This window comes from Akebia trifoliata, chromosome 9 (genome assembly GCF_017979445.1).
Source record: "Akebia trifoliata isolate Shusen 1 chromosome 9, ASM1797944v1, whole genome shotgun sequence".
NCBI classification, from domain to species: domain Eukaryota; kingdom Viridiplantae; phylum Streptophyta; class Magnoliopsida; order Ranunculales; family Lardizabalaceae; genus Akebia; species Akebia trifoliata.
In genome coordinates, this window is record NC_141383.1 from 23,988,555 (window position 1) to 24,003,314 (window position 14,760).

The 14,760-nt window shown below is 34.6% G+C and overlaps 1 protein-coding gene across 1 annotated transcript; it reads left to right on the plus strand.

The window, feature by feature from the left end:
- The first annotated feature begins 5,947 nt into the window (after positions 1 to 5,947).
- On the plus strand, positions 5,948 to 14,208 carry LOC147394868 (potassium transporter 6-like). The gene is made up of 8 exons (XM_086453483.1): positions 5,948 to 6,557; positions 6,670 to 7,156; positions 7,255 to 7,308; positions 10,563 to 10,823; positions 10,917 to 10,969; positions 11,489 to 11,612; positions 11,856 to 12,110; positions 13,085 to 14,208. The coding sequence occupies exons 1-8, from the start codon at positions 6,519 to 6,521 to the stop codon at positions 14,143 to 14,145; spliced, it is 2,334 nt and encodes a 777-aa protein (XP_086309609.1). The 5' UTR covers positions 5,948 to 6,518; the 3' UTR covers positions 14,146 to 14,208.
- Positions 14,209 to 14,760: the final 552 nt, after the last annotated feature.

Genomic DNA, 14,760 nt, shown 5'->3' on the forward strand with positions numbered 1-14,760 from the left:
GATGAAAATGATAAATTTGAATGGTTAGAGTATTCAATCATAAAAAATGTAGAAGATGAGGTCCAAGGATTATTAAAAAAATAAAAATTTACTAAATGGACTATTAAGAGACTGTTCCAAAATTTAAGGATCATTTAAAAAAAAAAAAATTCCAAATCACTAAGGTCTTTTAAGTAATTTTTCTTAAAAAAAATGTCTATTCTTTAAATTGTATAGGTTCTCTCACATATTTTCTTTAGTTATTTATACAAGAAAGATGTCTAAATTCGTCTGCACATCACTCCTAGGATTTAGTCTATATTTAGTAGGTGAGTTCCTAGGATTTAGCCTATATTTAGTAGATGAGTTGGTTAAGAAGATTTTACCACGAAATGATCAAAAGTACTTAAATAAAATTTATGAACTTATTCGGTGTATCCTAAAATATGCACCACTAGGAAAATTATGAGTTGATTGAAAACTAGATTTATGGGAATAGATTCTCAATCTTTCCACTTGCTTAAAGGAAAAGTTTCCATTTTAAGATTGGGTTCTTAAGATTTCAAATGAGTTGAAGTGAATATTAGAATTAGCTTTAAAATAAAATCAATCAATTCAAATTATAAGAAAATTTAGTTCTTGAACAGTAGCGAATTTACAATTAGAGCAATGGAGAGGTATTTGCCCTCGTAAGAATTTTTAAAATTTACAAGATTTATATGTTATTTCAATCGACAATACTGACGTAAAATAAAATTTGTTGTTATTATCCCCAGAGAAATTTTAAAATTTTTATGTGTCTTAATTTCTTTCGTGTACTAAATTCTGGCTCTGCCCAAGTCTTGATCCTTAATTAAATATGTATAAATAAAACACAAAGTTGAGACGAAGTGTGGATCCATTCAAAACCCAAGATTTCTTCACAATTTCTTCACAAACACCATTATTTGGAGTATTATTTTCTTGTTTAAAAAGAGAGCTACTCCTGGAACCCTAACTTATTATAATTATACACAACTACTGAAATTGTTTGAATAAGTGTTATAATATTTTGAAATGTTGAGATTATAATCTGAACCAAAGTTGGATAACGTTTGAAGAGTGTGTTTTAATCTTTAATTGAGGCGTGATAAATAATCTAGGACGGAGTTTTCATTTCGTGCATTGAATATGATGAAATTCCGATACACAATTCATTTTAATTCCCAAAACATGTTTTTACCCGTGAATTTGCTTTATTAATTATCTGATTGATAATTTATCAATGAATTTATTAATTATAAAAATGATAAATTCATTGAAAAAAATTGTTTTGGGAATTAAAATTAACAGTCTTCGAAAATCAGAATTTGTAGAAAAGTTGAACTTGTTTAGGGTAAAATTCTCAATAATTTAAAAAATTGGAGTGTAATAAATAAAAATTTGGGTGCCAATAACAACTCTCTTTTTAAGAATCCAATATTCCATGGATTTGACTTGGTTTGCTTTCGCAATCTCACTCAAAGAGGAAAGGAGACAAGACAGACGAGAGGGAGAGACGTGGACGCCAGTGGAAACCCACTAAGACAAGCAACTTGTACAAGTTTCATGACTCAGTCAGCTTTTTTATTATATTTTTATAAACCTTGAAGAGCTTTCTAGGTTTTGGACTCGACTCGTGCTACACTGCCTTCATTGGACACTGTGTCCAACACTACGATGACGTGGCAGTGCATAGATAACCATAGATATCTTTCATCAAGATATCAGTAAAGAAATCTACGGTTCTCTATCCAACTCCACATCAGCGCAGTGTTGATAGAGTTTCAAAGATGGCAGTTCAGCATTTTCAACTTTTCACAGATTTACACGTGGCTGGGAATGAAACATGTGGAGTTAAGTAAGTTAATCAACGCCTGGAGTAGAGGATCAGCTCTCTTACTCCTCTCTCTACATTAAGGCGAGAGTGATGGTTTTCTGCCTCTCCGTCACTATCTTACACATTATTTTAGATATTTATTTGTTTAATTTTATTTTAAAATATTATTATTTATTTAATATTAATTTAAAATACACGTCAGCAAACTTTCTTATCTATTTCGTGAGGCCTCTTTTTGCACGATTGCATTTCTCAATATGATTCCGTAAAGCTGCCTTTGTGAGACTCTTTCAGAGTCGACTAGAAAAGGACTTCTGGTTAGATGAGTCAACTCAAATTAAACTGGGTCAACTCGGTTTTCATATAAACTTATATATCTATATCAATTAAATAAATAAATAAAGGAAAAATTACTTGAAGTACCCTCACGGAGGGACTTTTTTCTAAATAGTCTCAAAGTTTTGGGCGATCTCTTAATAATTCATTTAAAAAATAATTATTTTCTTAATAATGCCTGACTTCCCTCATCTCACGCTTATAATGTATTTAAAATACCCAAACTATCATTTTCTCACCTTCTTCACATAGTAAGATTTATTTTTTAATGGAGATTACGATCATTTTCAACGATCTTTGATTATGAATGACGAATGGAAATAATACTCAATGTTTTACAAAAACAAATGAAATTCTATTTTTTTTTTATGATTATGTTGTAATCACACATGCCACATTTCACATTCTTAGCCGGCTACAATTATAAATGATTGGCCTTTACATTGAAGAATACATACGATGTTGGACCTAAGTTTCCTAAAATGTTTAGGTTCAATTACAATCATTGATAAAAATGGTGAGTGTAGGTTTTATCTTTATGGGTAAGCCGACTTGAACCAACGACCTCACATTGAAGAATATGTATGATGTTGGACCTAAGTTTCCTAAAATGTTTATATTCAATTACAATTATTGGTAAAAATGTTAAGTGTAGGTTTTTCCTTTATGGGTAAGCCGACTTGAACCAATGACCTCAAAGTTGCTTTGCAATGATAGAATTTATCACCTAATTCTTGAATTTTTTTTTTATAAATCAGCTTTTATCTTGTAGGTCTTGATCATATTTCGACGATCAAGTTAGTTAATTTGTTTAAAATAATAGTATTAGAAACAAAAATGTTATACTAAGATAAATTTTTATTTTTAGAATGGTTGCATGTGAAATCCTGATCCTACAACAGTGGTAAAAAAAATTTAAATTGACTAATTGAAAACAATGCATGGTGGTGTCCCTTCTAAGATTTGATTCAGTGGAGATTTTCATGTGCATGATGGGAACGTGTTAGATATTGACATTAGGATCTCAGTTACACCAAATTTTCTTGAGAATGTGTTGTTTTGTTACATCAACATGCATCATATATGTCTTGAGGTATGCATATTGTTGTTATTATTATTACTACTACTACTACTACTACTATTATCATTATTTATTATATTATATTAATGTCGGAGTGACCTCAATAGGGAACACACAGGGGAAATTTTGAAACGGTGGCGCGCGCATGCCCCTAGATGCATTTTCTCCAAGATACGAGTAAAATGCATCTATAGACATGTGCACGTCAACACATCAAGGTGTCCCTTGTGTGTCATCGACTGAGCTCATTCTAGTACAACTCTTATTATTATTATTATTATCAATGTTGTTGTTGTTGTTGTTCCTTTTTGTACTCCAATGTTCATTTTTCTTTGAGTTGAACCCATTGTCCTTACGAAGATTCAAATCAATAGTCTTATCTCCCGTATCTAAGACAAGGGTTCTAATTGTCTTTTGGATCATTGTAGGTCTCAAGCACTAGGGCTAATGATGGGGTGAGATCCTTTTCCACTTCAATGACAAAAATGATCGAATTAAACACTAAAAATGCTAAAGTGACATTAAAATTTACATCGATTGACACATTGTTGTGTATGGAGCCATAGATGCTTTTCATCGAGATATGAGTGAAAAGCATCTACAGTTCTGGGCGCACGTCCACATGAGAAATGTGTGAATCAATATCGGTTTTAATGTCACTCCAACATGACTCATTAAACAATTAGAAGTCATTAGTGATGCTCATTTTCTTGTGGTTGATCCAGTCATTTTAGGTAGGTCTTTGGCCCAATTTTGACCGATACATATTCTTTTCTTAGGGTGAAAATGAAATTTTTTAATAGAAAATATTTACCATTGTTTGGTTTTTAATTTTGGATGTAGGGGTAGCGGGTAAGGATATATAACATTACGATTTCCCGTCTTACAAGAAATTCATTTTCCTATAACGTTTGGTGGGAGAATATTCTCCCACTAGGAAGGAAATAAAAATGAAGTCATGATAATCTAACGCTCTCACGTGGCATACTCAATCAATTCCCCTAATGTGGGGCTGTGCCACAACTGTACATCCCCATGAAAGGAAATCTATGGTTCTGACACACCCCATGTCAGGAGAGTAGATTGAGTATGTCACGTAAGGGAGTCATATTATCACCACTACGAGGTGATTAGCAATGTTACATATAGGAAACACTATGAGGGGGAGACATGGAGTTATGAAACTGCACAGTTAGAACCCGAAAATCATATTTTTCTAAGAAAATCGTTTTCCAACTGATTACCCTACACGATGGTTTAAATTTTTTTTTTCCATCAAAAGATCGATATATTGGAAAGATGAGGTCCTTTAAACATGTCTTTCTCACCATTTTTGTGGATGCCTTAAACATAGTTTAAAGATCCAGCACTCTGCCTCAATGTCAATAAATCATTAAAAAACAAGATTGAGTAGATTTGGTTGATCTTTAATTCCCTTTATAAATTATGAACTCGAAGTTCTTCTAAGTTAGTTATAATTTGTTTATTTAAAAAGTTTTTATAATTTATATGTTTTTAAATAAAAAATTTAAGCAAACAATTTCTTATTATGAATTTGAAAATAAAATAAGAAATTAATATTATTTTATTGATGCAAGTTCCTCGATTAAATCTAACTTATTGCATCTTCTCTTTTCATCGGGTAAAATTTCCTAATCATCCTTATTGATAATTTATTTTCTCATTTCTTATGTCTCGAAATACAAATTATCCTAATGAATTGAAAATGTCAAAATTTTAATCTAAAAAATGCAATCTATTAGAAAATAAAAATAAAAAAATTTGAAGATTAATATTATAGGGGTCAAATAACAAGCATCTAAGCTAACACATGGCCCATTGAGATTTGAGTTGGAAAATCACCTTCGATTACAGGCTCTTGTGTTAAATACACTCAAGAGAGGATGATCAATGCATTCCCGACCGATCCATGGAGGAGATAAGTTGGGACCATCTCGACAAACATGATCATCCAAATGTTCGTCAACCGACATCAAATAAGATTCTCAACTCCCACAAGTCAGAATGGTGGTTACATAAGCCCCACAAAAGGAGGGTCTCTTTATAGAGAGATCGAGCATGCATAGAGTTGGTAAGAAAGGCTTTCTGGGAAATAATCCTCCTAAAACTTTTGAAACTTAGAATTGACACCATTCACTATGTGAAAATATGATAAATTTGATGTCAAAGTCTGTCGAATTTAGCAAAATCTGGTTAAATTCGTTGGACTTTAGTATCGAATTTACCCATTGTTTTAGATAATTATTAAAAATAAAGATAATTATTTTTTTGAATATCATTCTAATCATATAAAAATTGACTTGATTGTCGAAATGAAATGTGGATAATCCTATAATTAGAAAAGAAAATGCAATGCCCTCGTTCTTAGCCACTTATTTAGGGAAAATGGAAAGAGTTTCATCCACGTTCATCTCAATAAAATATATTAAGTTTAAATAAGAGGGTTACTATTGCCACACCACCAACTATGTACAGTTCTTTGGTGATTTACTTAGGAATTGGTGTGACATTAGTAAAAGTTCATTTTGCGATAACATATCTCTTAAATTATTTACACCGAGTGATAAACCTCATGTAAACTCTCTGAGTCAAATCGTTTGAATCACTGAGTCCATCCCTCATCCCACTATCAAGTCTTACAAAATGTTCCGCTAAAGTAACATTCTGCGTTAGTTGTAACTTGTAACCCAGTTTCCGTTTTGTCTGCTCGTTTTCAGAGAAATTCCCCCACTTTCAACCTTTTTATTTGCAGACAGACAAGTGGAGAAGATTGCCCACACAAAGAGCTCCACAAAACAGAGAAGAGAGAAGAGAGAGAGAGAATAGAAAAATCCACCCAACTACACAACCAACTCTCCACTCTTCACGTTTCGAACCTTTCTGGCTTTCTATATTCGTATTTGGCGTTTCGTGTTTGTTCTTCAGTTGCCACCATTTATGGTTGTTGAGCTACTGTTTTGTACTCGTAAAAAGAATAATTTTTTTTGAGAAATTCTTATTGTGGAGGGGTTTTCTCTATCTGGGTCACATTCGTTTCTCTTTAATTTGCAGTAAAAATGGTTGTTTGGGGATTTTGAGTCATCCTGGCATGGATGATTGTTGAGCTACTGTTTTATACACGTATGAAGATTCAGTCTTTTTGAGAAATTCTTCTTGGGGAGAGGATTTCTCTATCTTGGTCACATTCGTTTCTCTTTAATTTGCAGTAAAAATGGTCGTTTGGGGATTCTGAGTCATCCTGGCATGGATCTTGAAGTTGGGGTTTACAGGAATTCTGTGAAGGTAAGATGGGTCTCCACTAATATGCGCCTCTAGGTGTTGTAGAGCGTTCTCATGTTGTCTTGGTCTCCCCTTCTAAGTTTCTGATTAGTGTTGTTGTTCTTTGTTGTTGCAGAAGGAATCTTGGAGAACTGTTTTGACCTTAGCTTATCAAAGCTTGGGTGTTGTTTATGGAGATTTGAGTACTTCACCTCTCTATGTTTACAAAAGCACTTTTGCCGAAGATATCCAACATTCAGAAACAAATGAGGAGATTTATGGGGTGTTGTCTTTTGTATTCTGGACTCTTACACTGATTCCATTGCTGAAATACGTATTTATTGTGCTTCGTGCCGACGATAATGGTGAAGGCGGGACGTTTGCTCTGTATTCGTTGCTGTGCCGGCACGCCAAGGTGAGCTTCTTGCCAAATTGTCAAGTCGCGGATGAGTCGATATCAGCGTACAAAGCAGATAACAATGGCACACCGAATACAAGTATTGGGTCGAGGCTGAAATCGGCATTAGAGAAGCATAGGGTGTTGCAGAGGATGTTGCTTATATTGGCTTTAATTGGGACTTGTATGGTTATTGGTGATGGAGTCCTCACCCCGGCAATTTCGGGTACTTTGGATGATCTGTTGTTATTGGTATTAGTCTAAAATTAAGAATTGGGACTTTATTTTACTTACTGGATTATTGGTTTGTGATCATTTGTGCAGTTTTTTCTGCGGTTTCAGGCCTCGAACTTTCAATGTCTAAAGAGCATCACAAATGTAAGATCCTTATCCTTGTTCCTTTAATCCATAAATGTTTTTATTGTTAATCAATTGCGCCACAGGGCTTCTAGAGTTGTACTCCAATGTCATGAGTTGGCAGATATCAATTAAGAGTGGCATCACTACATCACATACCATTAACAACCTTATATTTGTAGAATCCTAACACTCAATAGTGCAGAAAATCTATAAAATTCTCAGTGTGTAGAAACCAAATTTTGTTCTTGACAAGGGTTGATATGATTTAACATAGATCAGAAGGTGTGAGATTAGTAAGTAATGTAGTTGAGAAACACTTCCAAATCCTCATAAGTGTCTTTTAAATTGTTTACCTGTCTTATTGCTTTGATCTGCTTTGTTTCACTTGGCACCAACCATTGGAGTACTCTTTCAAACTATGCGTGATGCTGGTTGTTCGTCCCACGTTTAATTGTGCTGGTACATAACCTTTAATTGTGCTGGTACATAAGGTTCATAGATAGCTTGCAAACATTGCATTGGCATATCAATCTACAACAATTTAATTGGTACAGAATCCGTCAATAAATGGAAGTTACGATTACCGTAGCACACACCTATAAAGAGGATGATCAAGTGGACTTCCCATAAATTTTGAACTACTTTCTAGATCTTTTCATATAGCATGTTTGCGGACTTCCCATAAATTTTGAACTACTTTCTAGATCTTTTCATATAGCATGTTTGCGGACTTCCCATAAATTTTGAACTACTTTCTAGATCTTTTCATATAGCATGTTTGCTTGTTCTTTTTCTCTCCTATTTTACATGGTCAGTGCTAAACAAATGCGTAAAAGAAAAATTTTACTTTATGGACTTGAGTGTTAAGCAATCGAGAAATATAATGTTAATAAATTGAGTGTAGCAGAGATAAAGATGTTGAGATGGATGAGTGAAAAGACTAAAAAAAATAAAATTAAAAATGAACACATTTGAGAAAATGTAGAAATAGCTCCTAATGGCAATAACTTAAGAGAAAGTCAATTGAGATGGTGTGGGCATGTTCAATGAAAACCGATTAGAATGCCAGTCGCTAGTTAGAAGAAGTGCTCAAGTTGAAGGTCCTAAGAGAATGAGCGGAATACCCAAAATGATGTGGATGGAGGTAGTAGAAGACTACAAGTAGATATGAACTCACTAACTCCAAATCTTTGGGACTAGGCTTTGTTGTGGTGGTACTAAACTAATGTGAAAAGTGATTATACTTCTAGATCCACCACTCAAAATGAGAAGAAATGGTGGCATGGTTGGTATGGATAGCATAACCAAGTCGCTAAGCTTTGAAATTTCACCGTTTCTTCAGCATCGTTTCCCACCAATAGATATTCTGAATGAATATTATTATGGATCCGGAAACTTCAAAAAATTGTTTCTTATGACGCATTTGTCTTCTGGGTACAATCTTTGTATGCCTTGATACTGGAACGTCATTCATTGGAAATCTCTTCAGCAATTTTGACAAGCTTGCTAGTGACTTTTTTTGTTTGTTTGTTTTTTCCCTTAAGGATGGCTGCTCTTATTTTATTTTTTTGTTACATACTTGCAATTTGGCACTTTATCACCTCACCTGGTAACTTTGTCTAAACATGTCAAACCCCTCAAATAGTTACTTTAATGCGGTAGTGACTATGTACTTTTTATCAATCAGGAAGGTTCAACATAAAACTCTATTTCATGTGTAGCTTATGGCTATATGTCCCAACAGTATATTAACATCCAAAACAAAGAGTGACCATATCATCACTAATTAGTCAAATAGTCATGAAATAAAATTAAAAAAGCCTAATCTCTCTCATCTTGTATTTGGTTTTCCAAAATTCAAGACACTGGTGGGGTTGGTACATATCACAAGTTTTAGAATATGTATTTTGAAAGAAGTTAGGACAAATCTATACCAAATTCTTACAACCGGTAGTGGTGCCCACATTAAGATCATGTTGGACAATCCAACCACACAGAATTTTCCATATTGTAGAGACAATTTTCAGAAAAATAAGAAAAGAGAGCCTATTCTGACAATCATCACCTTATATTTACTTTGAGCTTAAAAATCCAAACTATTCATTGTATTGTTACTTAAGGTCAATTTTTCATATGGCTTATAACATTGGAATGGACATTTACAAGGATGATCATAATAGTGAGGATGGGTCAATGTATGGTTGGATTGTTCAGCATGATCTCTATGTGAGCTGCACTGACATAGTTTATGAAGTATAGGTTTCGAGGTTTTTTCTTCTTATTTTTTAAAAAACATTTTGTTTGTTTACAAACCATCTGTTTATGAAGGGTACATTGGTTATTGTAATAAGTTTCCCTCAAGGAGATAGTAGAGTGTAGGCCCTTTCTCTTCCATCTCAGTTCCAGTTTGTCGATCTGAGTTGTTTATATAAAATGTGGCTATGGCTTGGTTGAGTTGGTTCTGTTTCGTATTGGTCACAATTGGCCTAATACACTAATTTTTGCTCTCCTGTTTCTATACGTGAACTTTTCTTTTAATACATTATGGAAAAGAAGCAGTCGATGCATGAGATAGCTACAAATTTATTTGTGAGAGTAAGGTGGATGTATGGGGGATGAAATACCTATTAGATTTCTGTGGACATTTTTCAAACCTGCTTTCTCATAAGAAGCCAACATGGATAAATGAGCGACAAAAAAAAAAAAAAAAACTGAAACAGTTCTTGAAGTGGAATTTCAAGGTACTTTGGATAGGATGTGAGAGACTAATGTTTAGAGAGAAGAAAAATGTGGTAAAGAAAATAATGTACTTTCATACTGTTGTGAGTTCCTTTTCATATGCAGAGACTCTAGAATGTATTAAATTGTTTAAAGCTATCAAAGAAACTCCCCAAATCTTTGGAATAAGGCTTCAATTACCATGACTGTGTGAGGAACCAGAAGGTTTGGAGGAACTCGAGTGCCCCTTTTGATGTTATATGACAAATAATAATTTATTTGAAGTGGATGCAAGAAAAAAGCGTCCATGAGAAGCAAATTCTAGATGAGAAAAAGGAATTTTAAAGAAAGGAGAAAGTGAAAACTGAAAAGGAAGAAACCGTGGAACGTTGAGAAGAACCCTTACTAAGAACTTCATCTCAAAAACTTTTATCATGTAAATGCATTTGCATTGTAATGTTGTCATTCATCTACTCATATTTTATGCATAAAATTTATGTTCTTTAGTTCTAGTTTATTCATTTGGGTCCTAAAAAAACTCAGCAATTTTGCAGATGTAGAAGTTCCTGTTGCCTGTATCATACTGGTATGTTTGTTTGCCCTCCAACACTACGGCACCCACCGAGTTGGATTCTTATTTGCACCAATCGTCATAACATGGCTTCTATGCATCAGTGTAATCGGTGTATATAATATTGTCCACTGGAATCCCCAAGTATATCAAGCACTATCTCCCTATTATATGTACAAGTTTTTAAAGAAGACCCAAAGGGGAGGCTGGATGTCATTAGGTGGAATACTATTGTGTATAACGGGTACGTATTTTTTTTTTAAAAATGAATGTGGTTTACATGCCATTTACCCTTAAACTTCTTTGTGCATGTGTTTTATTTTTTCCATCCTTGCAGGCTCAGAAGCTATGTTTGCTGACCTTGGACACTTCTCACAGTTATCAATCAAGGTATGGAATATTTTTTCTGGATTACTTTAGAGAGCTGCTATTGGCACCCCAACTTTTACTTATTACACCCCAATTAATATAAATAAATAAGTAAAAGTTGGGGTGCCAGTAGAAGCTCTCTCGTTTGTTTTTTTTTGCTAGATTTCTATTTTTGGGTTTAGGATTTTATGTGAGCCTAATCATAATTGTAAGCAATTACTGAAATTGTTTGAATGGAGTGTTATTATGTTTTGTAATGTAGGGATTATAATCTGAAGAGTTATGTTTTAATTGGGATGTGACAAATAATTTAAGAAATTGGGGTGTAATAAATAAACGTCAGGGTGCCAATAGAAGCTCTCTTACTTTATCAATCCAATTGTTTCTGATTTGGAAAAGAAAGAATTTGCGACATAAAATTTCAGATTGAGTTCTAATTCTGACACGGCATATCTATCACATAATCTCGTCTATTTCATCTTGGAATTAATGGGTATTGAAAGTTGAAACTTTTTCTAATAGGCTATTACACTATTGCAGATTGCTTTCACCTCCGTGGTTTATCCGTCTTTGGTTCTTGCATATATGGGACAAGCCGCATATCTATCTAAGCATCACATTGTCGAAAGCAATTACCACATTGGTTTCTATGTATCTGTACCAGGTTGTTACCCATGGACTTCTCTATTTTTGAGCACTTGTAAGGTGTCCTGTTTCTATAGGATGGGAATGGTGTGTATGTGTCATGTTTTGGTTTGAGTTTAAAACACTTTGGGCTTCTAAATAAGCTGTTTTCTACATGACACACAGCCCAATGTATTTAATATCCAACCAAAATGAGACACGTAGACATTGTAAGTTGCCGAGTGAGTTTAGCTAATTGAAATAACTGATTTCTACGTGTCAGAGCGGATAAGATGGCCAGTTCTAGCAATTGCTATACTTGCAGCAGTTGTGGGAAGCCAAGCTATCATCACGGGAACTTTTTCTATCATCAAACAATGTTCGGCTTTAGGGTGCTTTCCGAGGGTCAAAATAATCCACACGTCGTCTAAGATTCACGGCCAGATTTACATCCCCGAGATCAACTGGACTTTAATGCTGTTGTGCTTGGCTGTTACAATTGGTTTCAGAGACACAAAACGCATGGGTAATGCGTCAGGTATGAACGTAATTAGAAGAAGAAAAAAAATATCATTTTTAACTCAATTTTATCTTCGATTTCAATCTTATCTACTGCTTTTGATTTTTCTGTGGGCTCGGAATCCACGGAACAGTTCGAGTTACTTGAGACTGGTTTAACTCTACTCTTTGGGTATCTTAGTCAGAATATCTAAACTTCATGTATGAAACAAAATAAGAGAACTGATACGGGCACCCCAACTTACTTGTTACACCCAATTTCTTAAATTATTTATCACATCCTAATTAAAGATTAAAGCACACCATTCAAACATTACAAGTGTTTGATTCATGTTGTTACCTACTTGCCTCAACATTATAAAGAATTATAACACATTCAAACAACTTCAGCCATTGTTTACAATTAAGAATAGTAGGCTATATTTAAAATCCTAAATCTTACAAAGAGAAATTTACACCAAAAAAGTAAAAGTAAATAGAGATGCTATTGACACCCCAAATTTTACTTGTTACATCCCAATTTCTTAAACTATTTATCAGATGTATGTTAAAGATTAAAACAAACTATTCAAACTTTATAAAGGTTTGACTCAAATTATTGTCTCAGCATTACAAAACATTATATGACTCATTCAAACAATTTCAGTAGTTGTTTACATTTAGGATTAGGATTAGGCTCATAAAATCCTAAAGCTAAAAAAAAAAGAGTGCTTCTATTGGCACCCTAACTTTTACTTATTCTCAACTCTTCACTTAATTTTATATTTTTAGTTGGGGGTGTAATTTGTAAAAGTTGGGGTGCTAATAGCAGCTCTATAAAAGAGTTGCTTTTTGCACCCCAACTTTTGCTGTTTCTCAACCGTTGACTTATAATTTTAATCGGGGTGTAATAAGTAAAAGTTGGGGTGCCAATAGCAATTCTCCAAATAGAAGGATTTGGGTAGTCATGATTTTAGGCTTAACGACTTTTTAACATCGCTCCTTCTGTAACAGGGTTGGCAGTTATAACTGTCATGCTGGTCACCACCTGCCTGATGTCCCTGGTTATGGTCCTCTGCTGGCACCGAAGCATCTTCCTTGCCATTTGCTTCATACTCTTCTTTGGTTCCATCGAGGCGCTCTACTTCTCGGCCTCCCTCATCAAATTCCTCGAAGGGGCATGGGTTCCGATTGTCCTTTCCTTCATATTCATGGTTGTCATGTATGTCTGGCACTATGGCACTCTCAAGAAATACGAGTTCGATGTCCAAAACAAGGTTTCCATAAATTGGCTCCTCAGCCTTGGCCCCAGCTTAGGCATTGTCCGAGTACGAGGAATCGGTCTAATTCATGCCGAACTCGTCTCCGGCATCCCCGCAATTTTCTCCCACTTTGTTACTAACCTCCCAGCCTTCCACCAAGTCTTAGTCTTCCTTTGCATCAAGTCTGTCCCTGTGCCATACGTTCAGCCCGAGGAAAGATTCCTTGTAGGTCGTATTGGTCCGAAAGAATATAGGATGTATAGGTGCATTGTACGATACGGGTACCATGACATCCATAAAGACGACTCGGAGTTCGAAAAGGACCTAGTTTGTAGTATAGCAGAATTTATACGGTCAGGAAGAGAGGAACCAAATGGAAGAGTAGTAGACTTGGAGACTGAGGACGAGAAAATGACGGTTGTTGGTACATCTTCAACACATACGGAAGGTATCCATATGTGTGATGACGATGATGATGAGGATCCGACTGAAATTGCGGGCACATCAGAGCTGAGAGAGATACAGTCTCCGGTGGGCCCAAGGAAAAGAGTGAGGTTTGTGGTGCCTGAGAGTCCGGAAATAAACGTGGGTGCACGAGAAGAGTTGCACGAGCTGATGGAAGCAAGGGAAGCGGGGATGGCATACATATTGGGGCACTCGTATGTAAGATCGAAACGAGGATCAAGTTTCATGAAGAAGTTGGTGATCGACGTTGGGTACGATTTCTTGAGGAGGAACTGTAGAGGGCCCACCTATGCATTGAATGTCCCTCATGCCTCTACTCTAGAGGTGGGGATGATTTACTATGTTTAATTTTTGTTGTATATTGTATGATCATGAATTCTAATCATATATAGATAGAGTTGATTTCTGAAATAGTCATTGGCCATTGGGCCGGATCCCAAGCCCATGATAAACAATTCGTGGATCCAACTGGTAGAAATCCTAAAATATTTCCCATTTAACATAATTTTGAGGAACCCTTGTCAAATAATTACCGAATGCGAACTTGGTTACTATCTTTGAAATCACAATCAACTTGGGTACCTATTTAACCGAAATTGAATTGGGATTGAAATAAAAAACCCCGGTTCTGGTTCCTTTTTATTGGAACACGTTAGAGCCGGGTCTAAAATGGAATTGAACCGATAGGAATCGGAACCATTAGGTTCTATCCAATGGGTACCTGGAATTAATTTGTTTTGTCATTTCTTTTCATACTATAGGTGATTTAAGGTATTTTTAAAATTTAAAAATAAATACATGTTCTATAAAATTCTTTAATTTTTCATATAAATTATCGATCTCTTCTAATAATTTATTACTTTTAACTAAGATAAATTTTTATTTTTGAAAAAGAAATCATTAATTTGTATCTTTAGTATAACAAATTATAAATAAGTTAATAATTTTATTGATAATATGTTA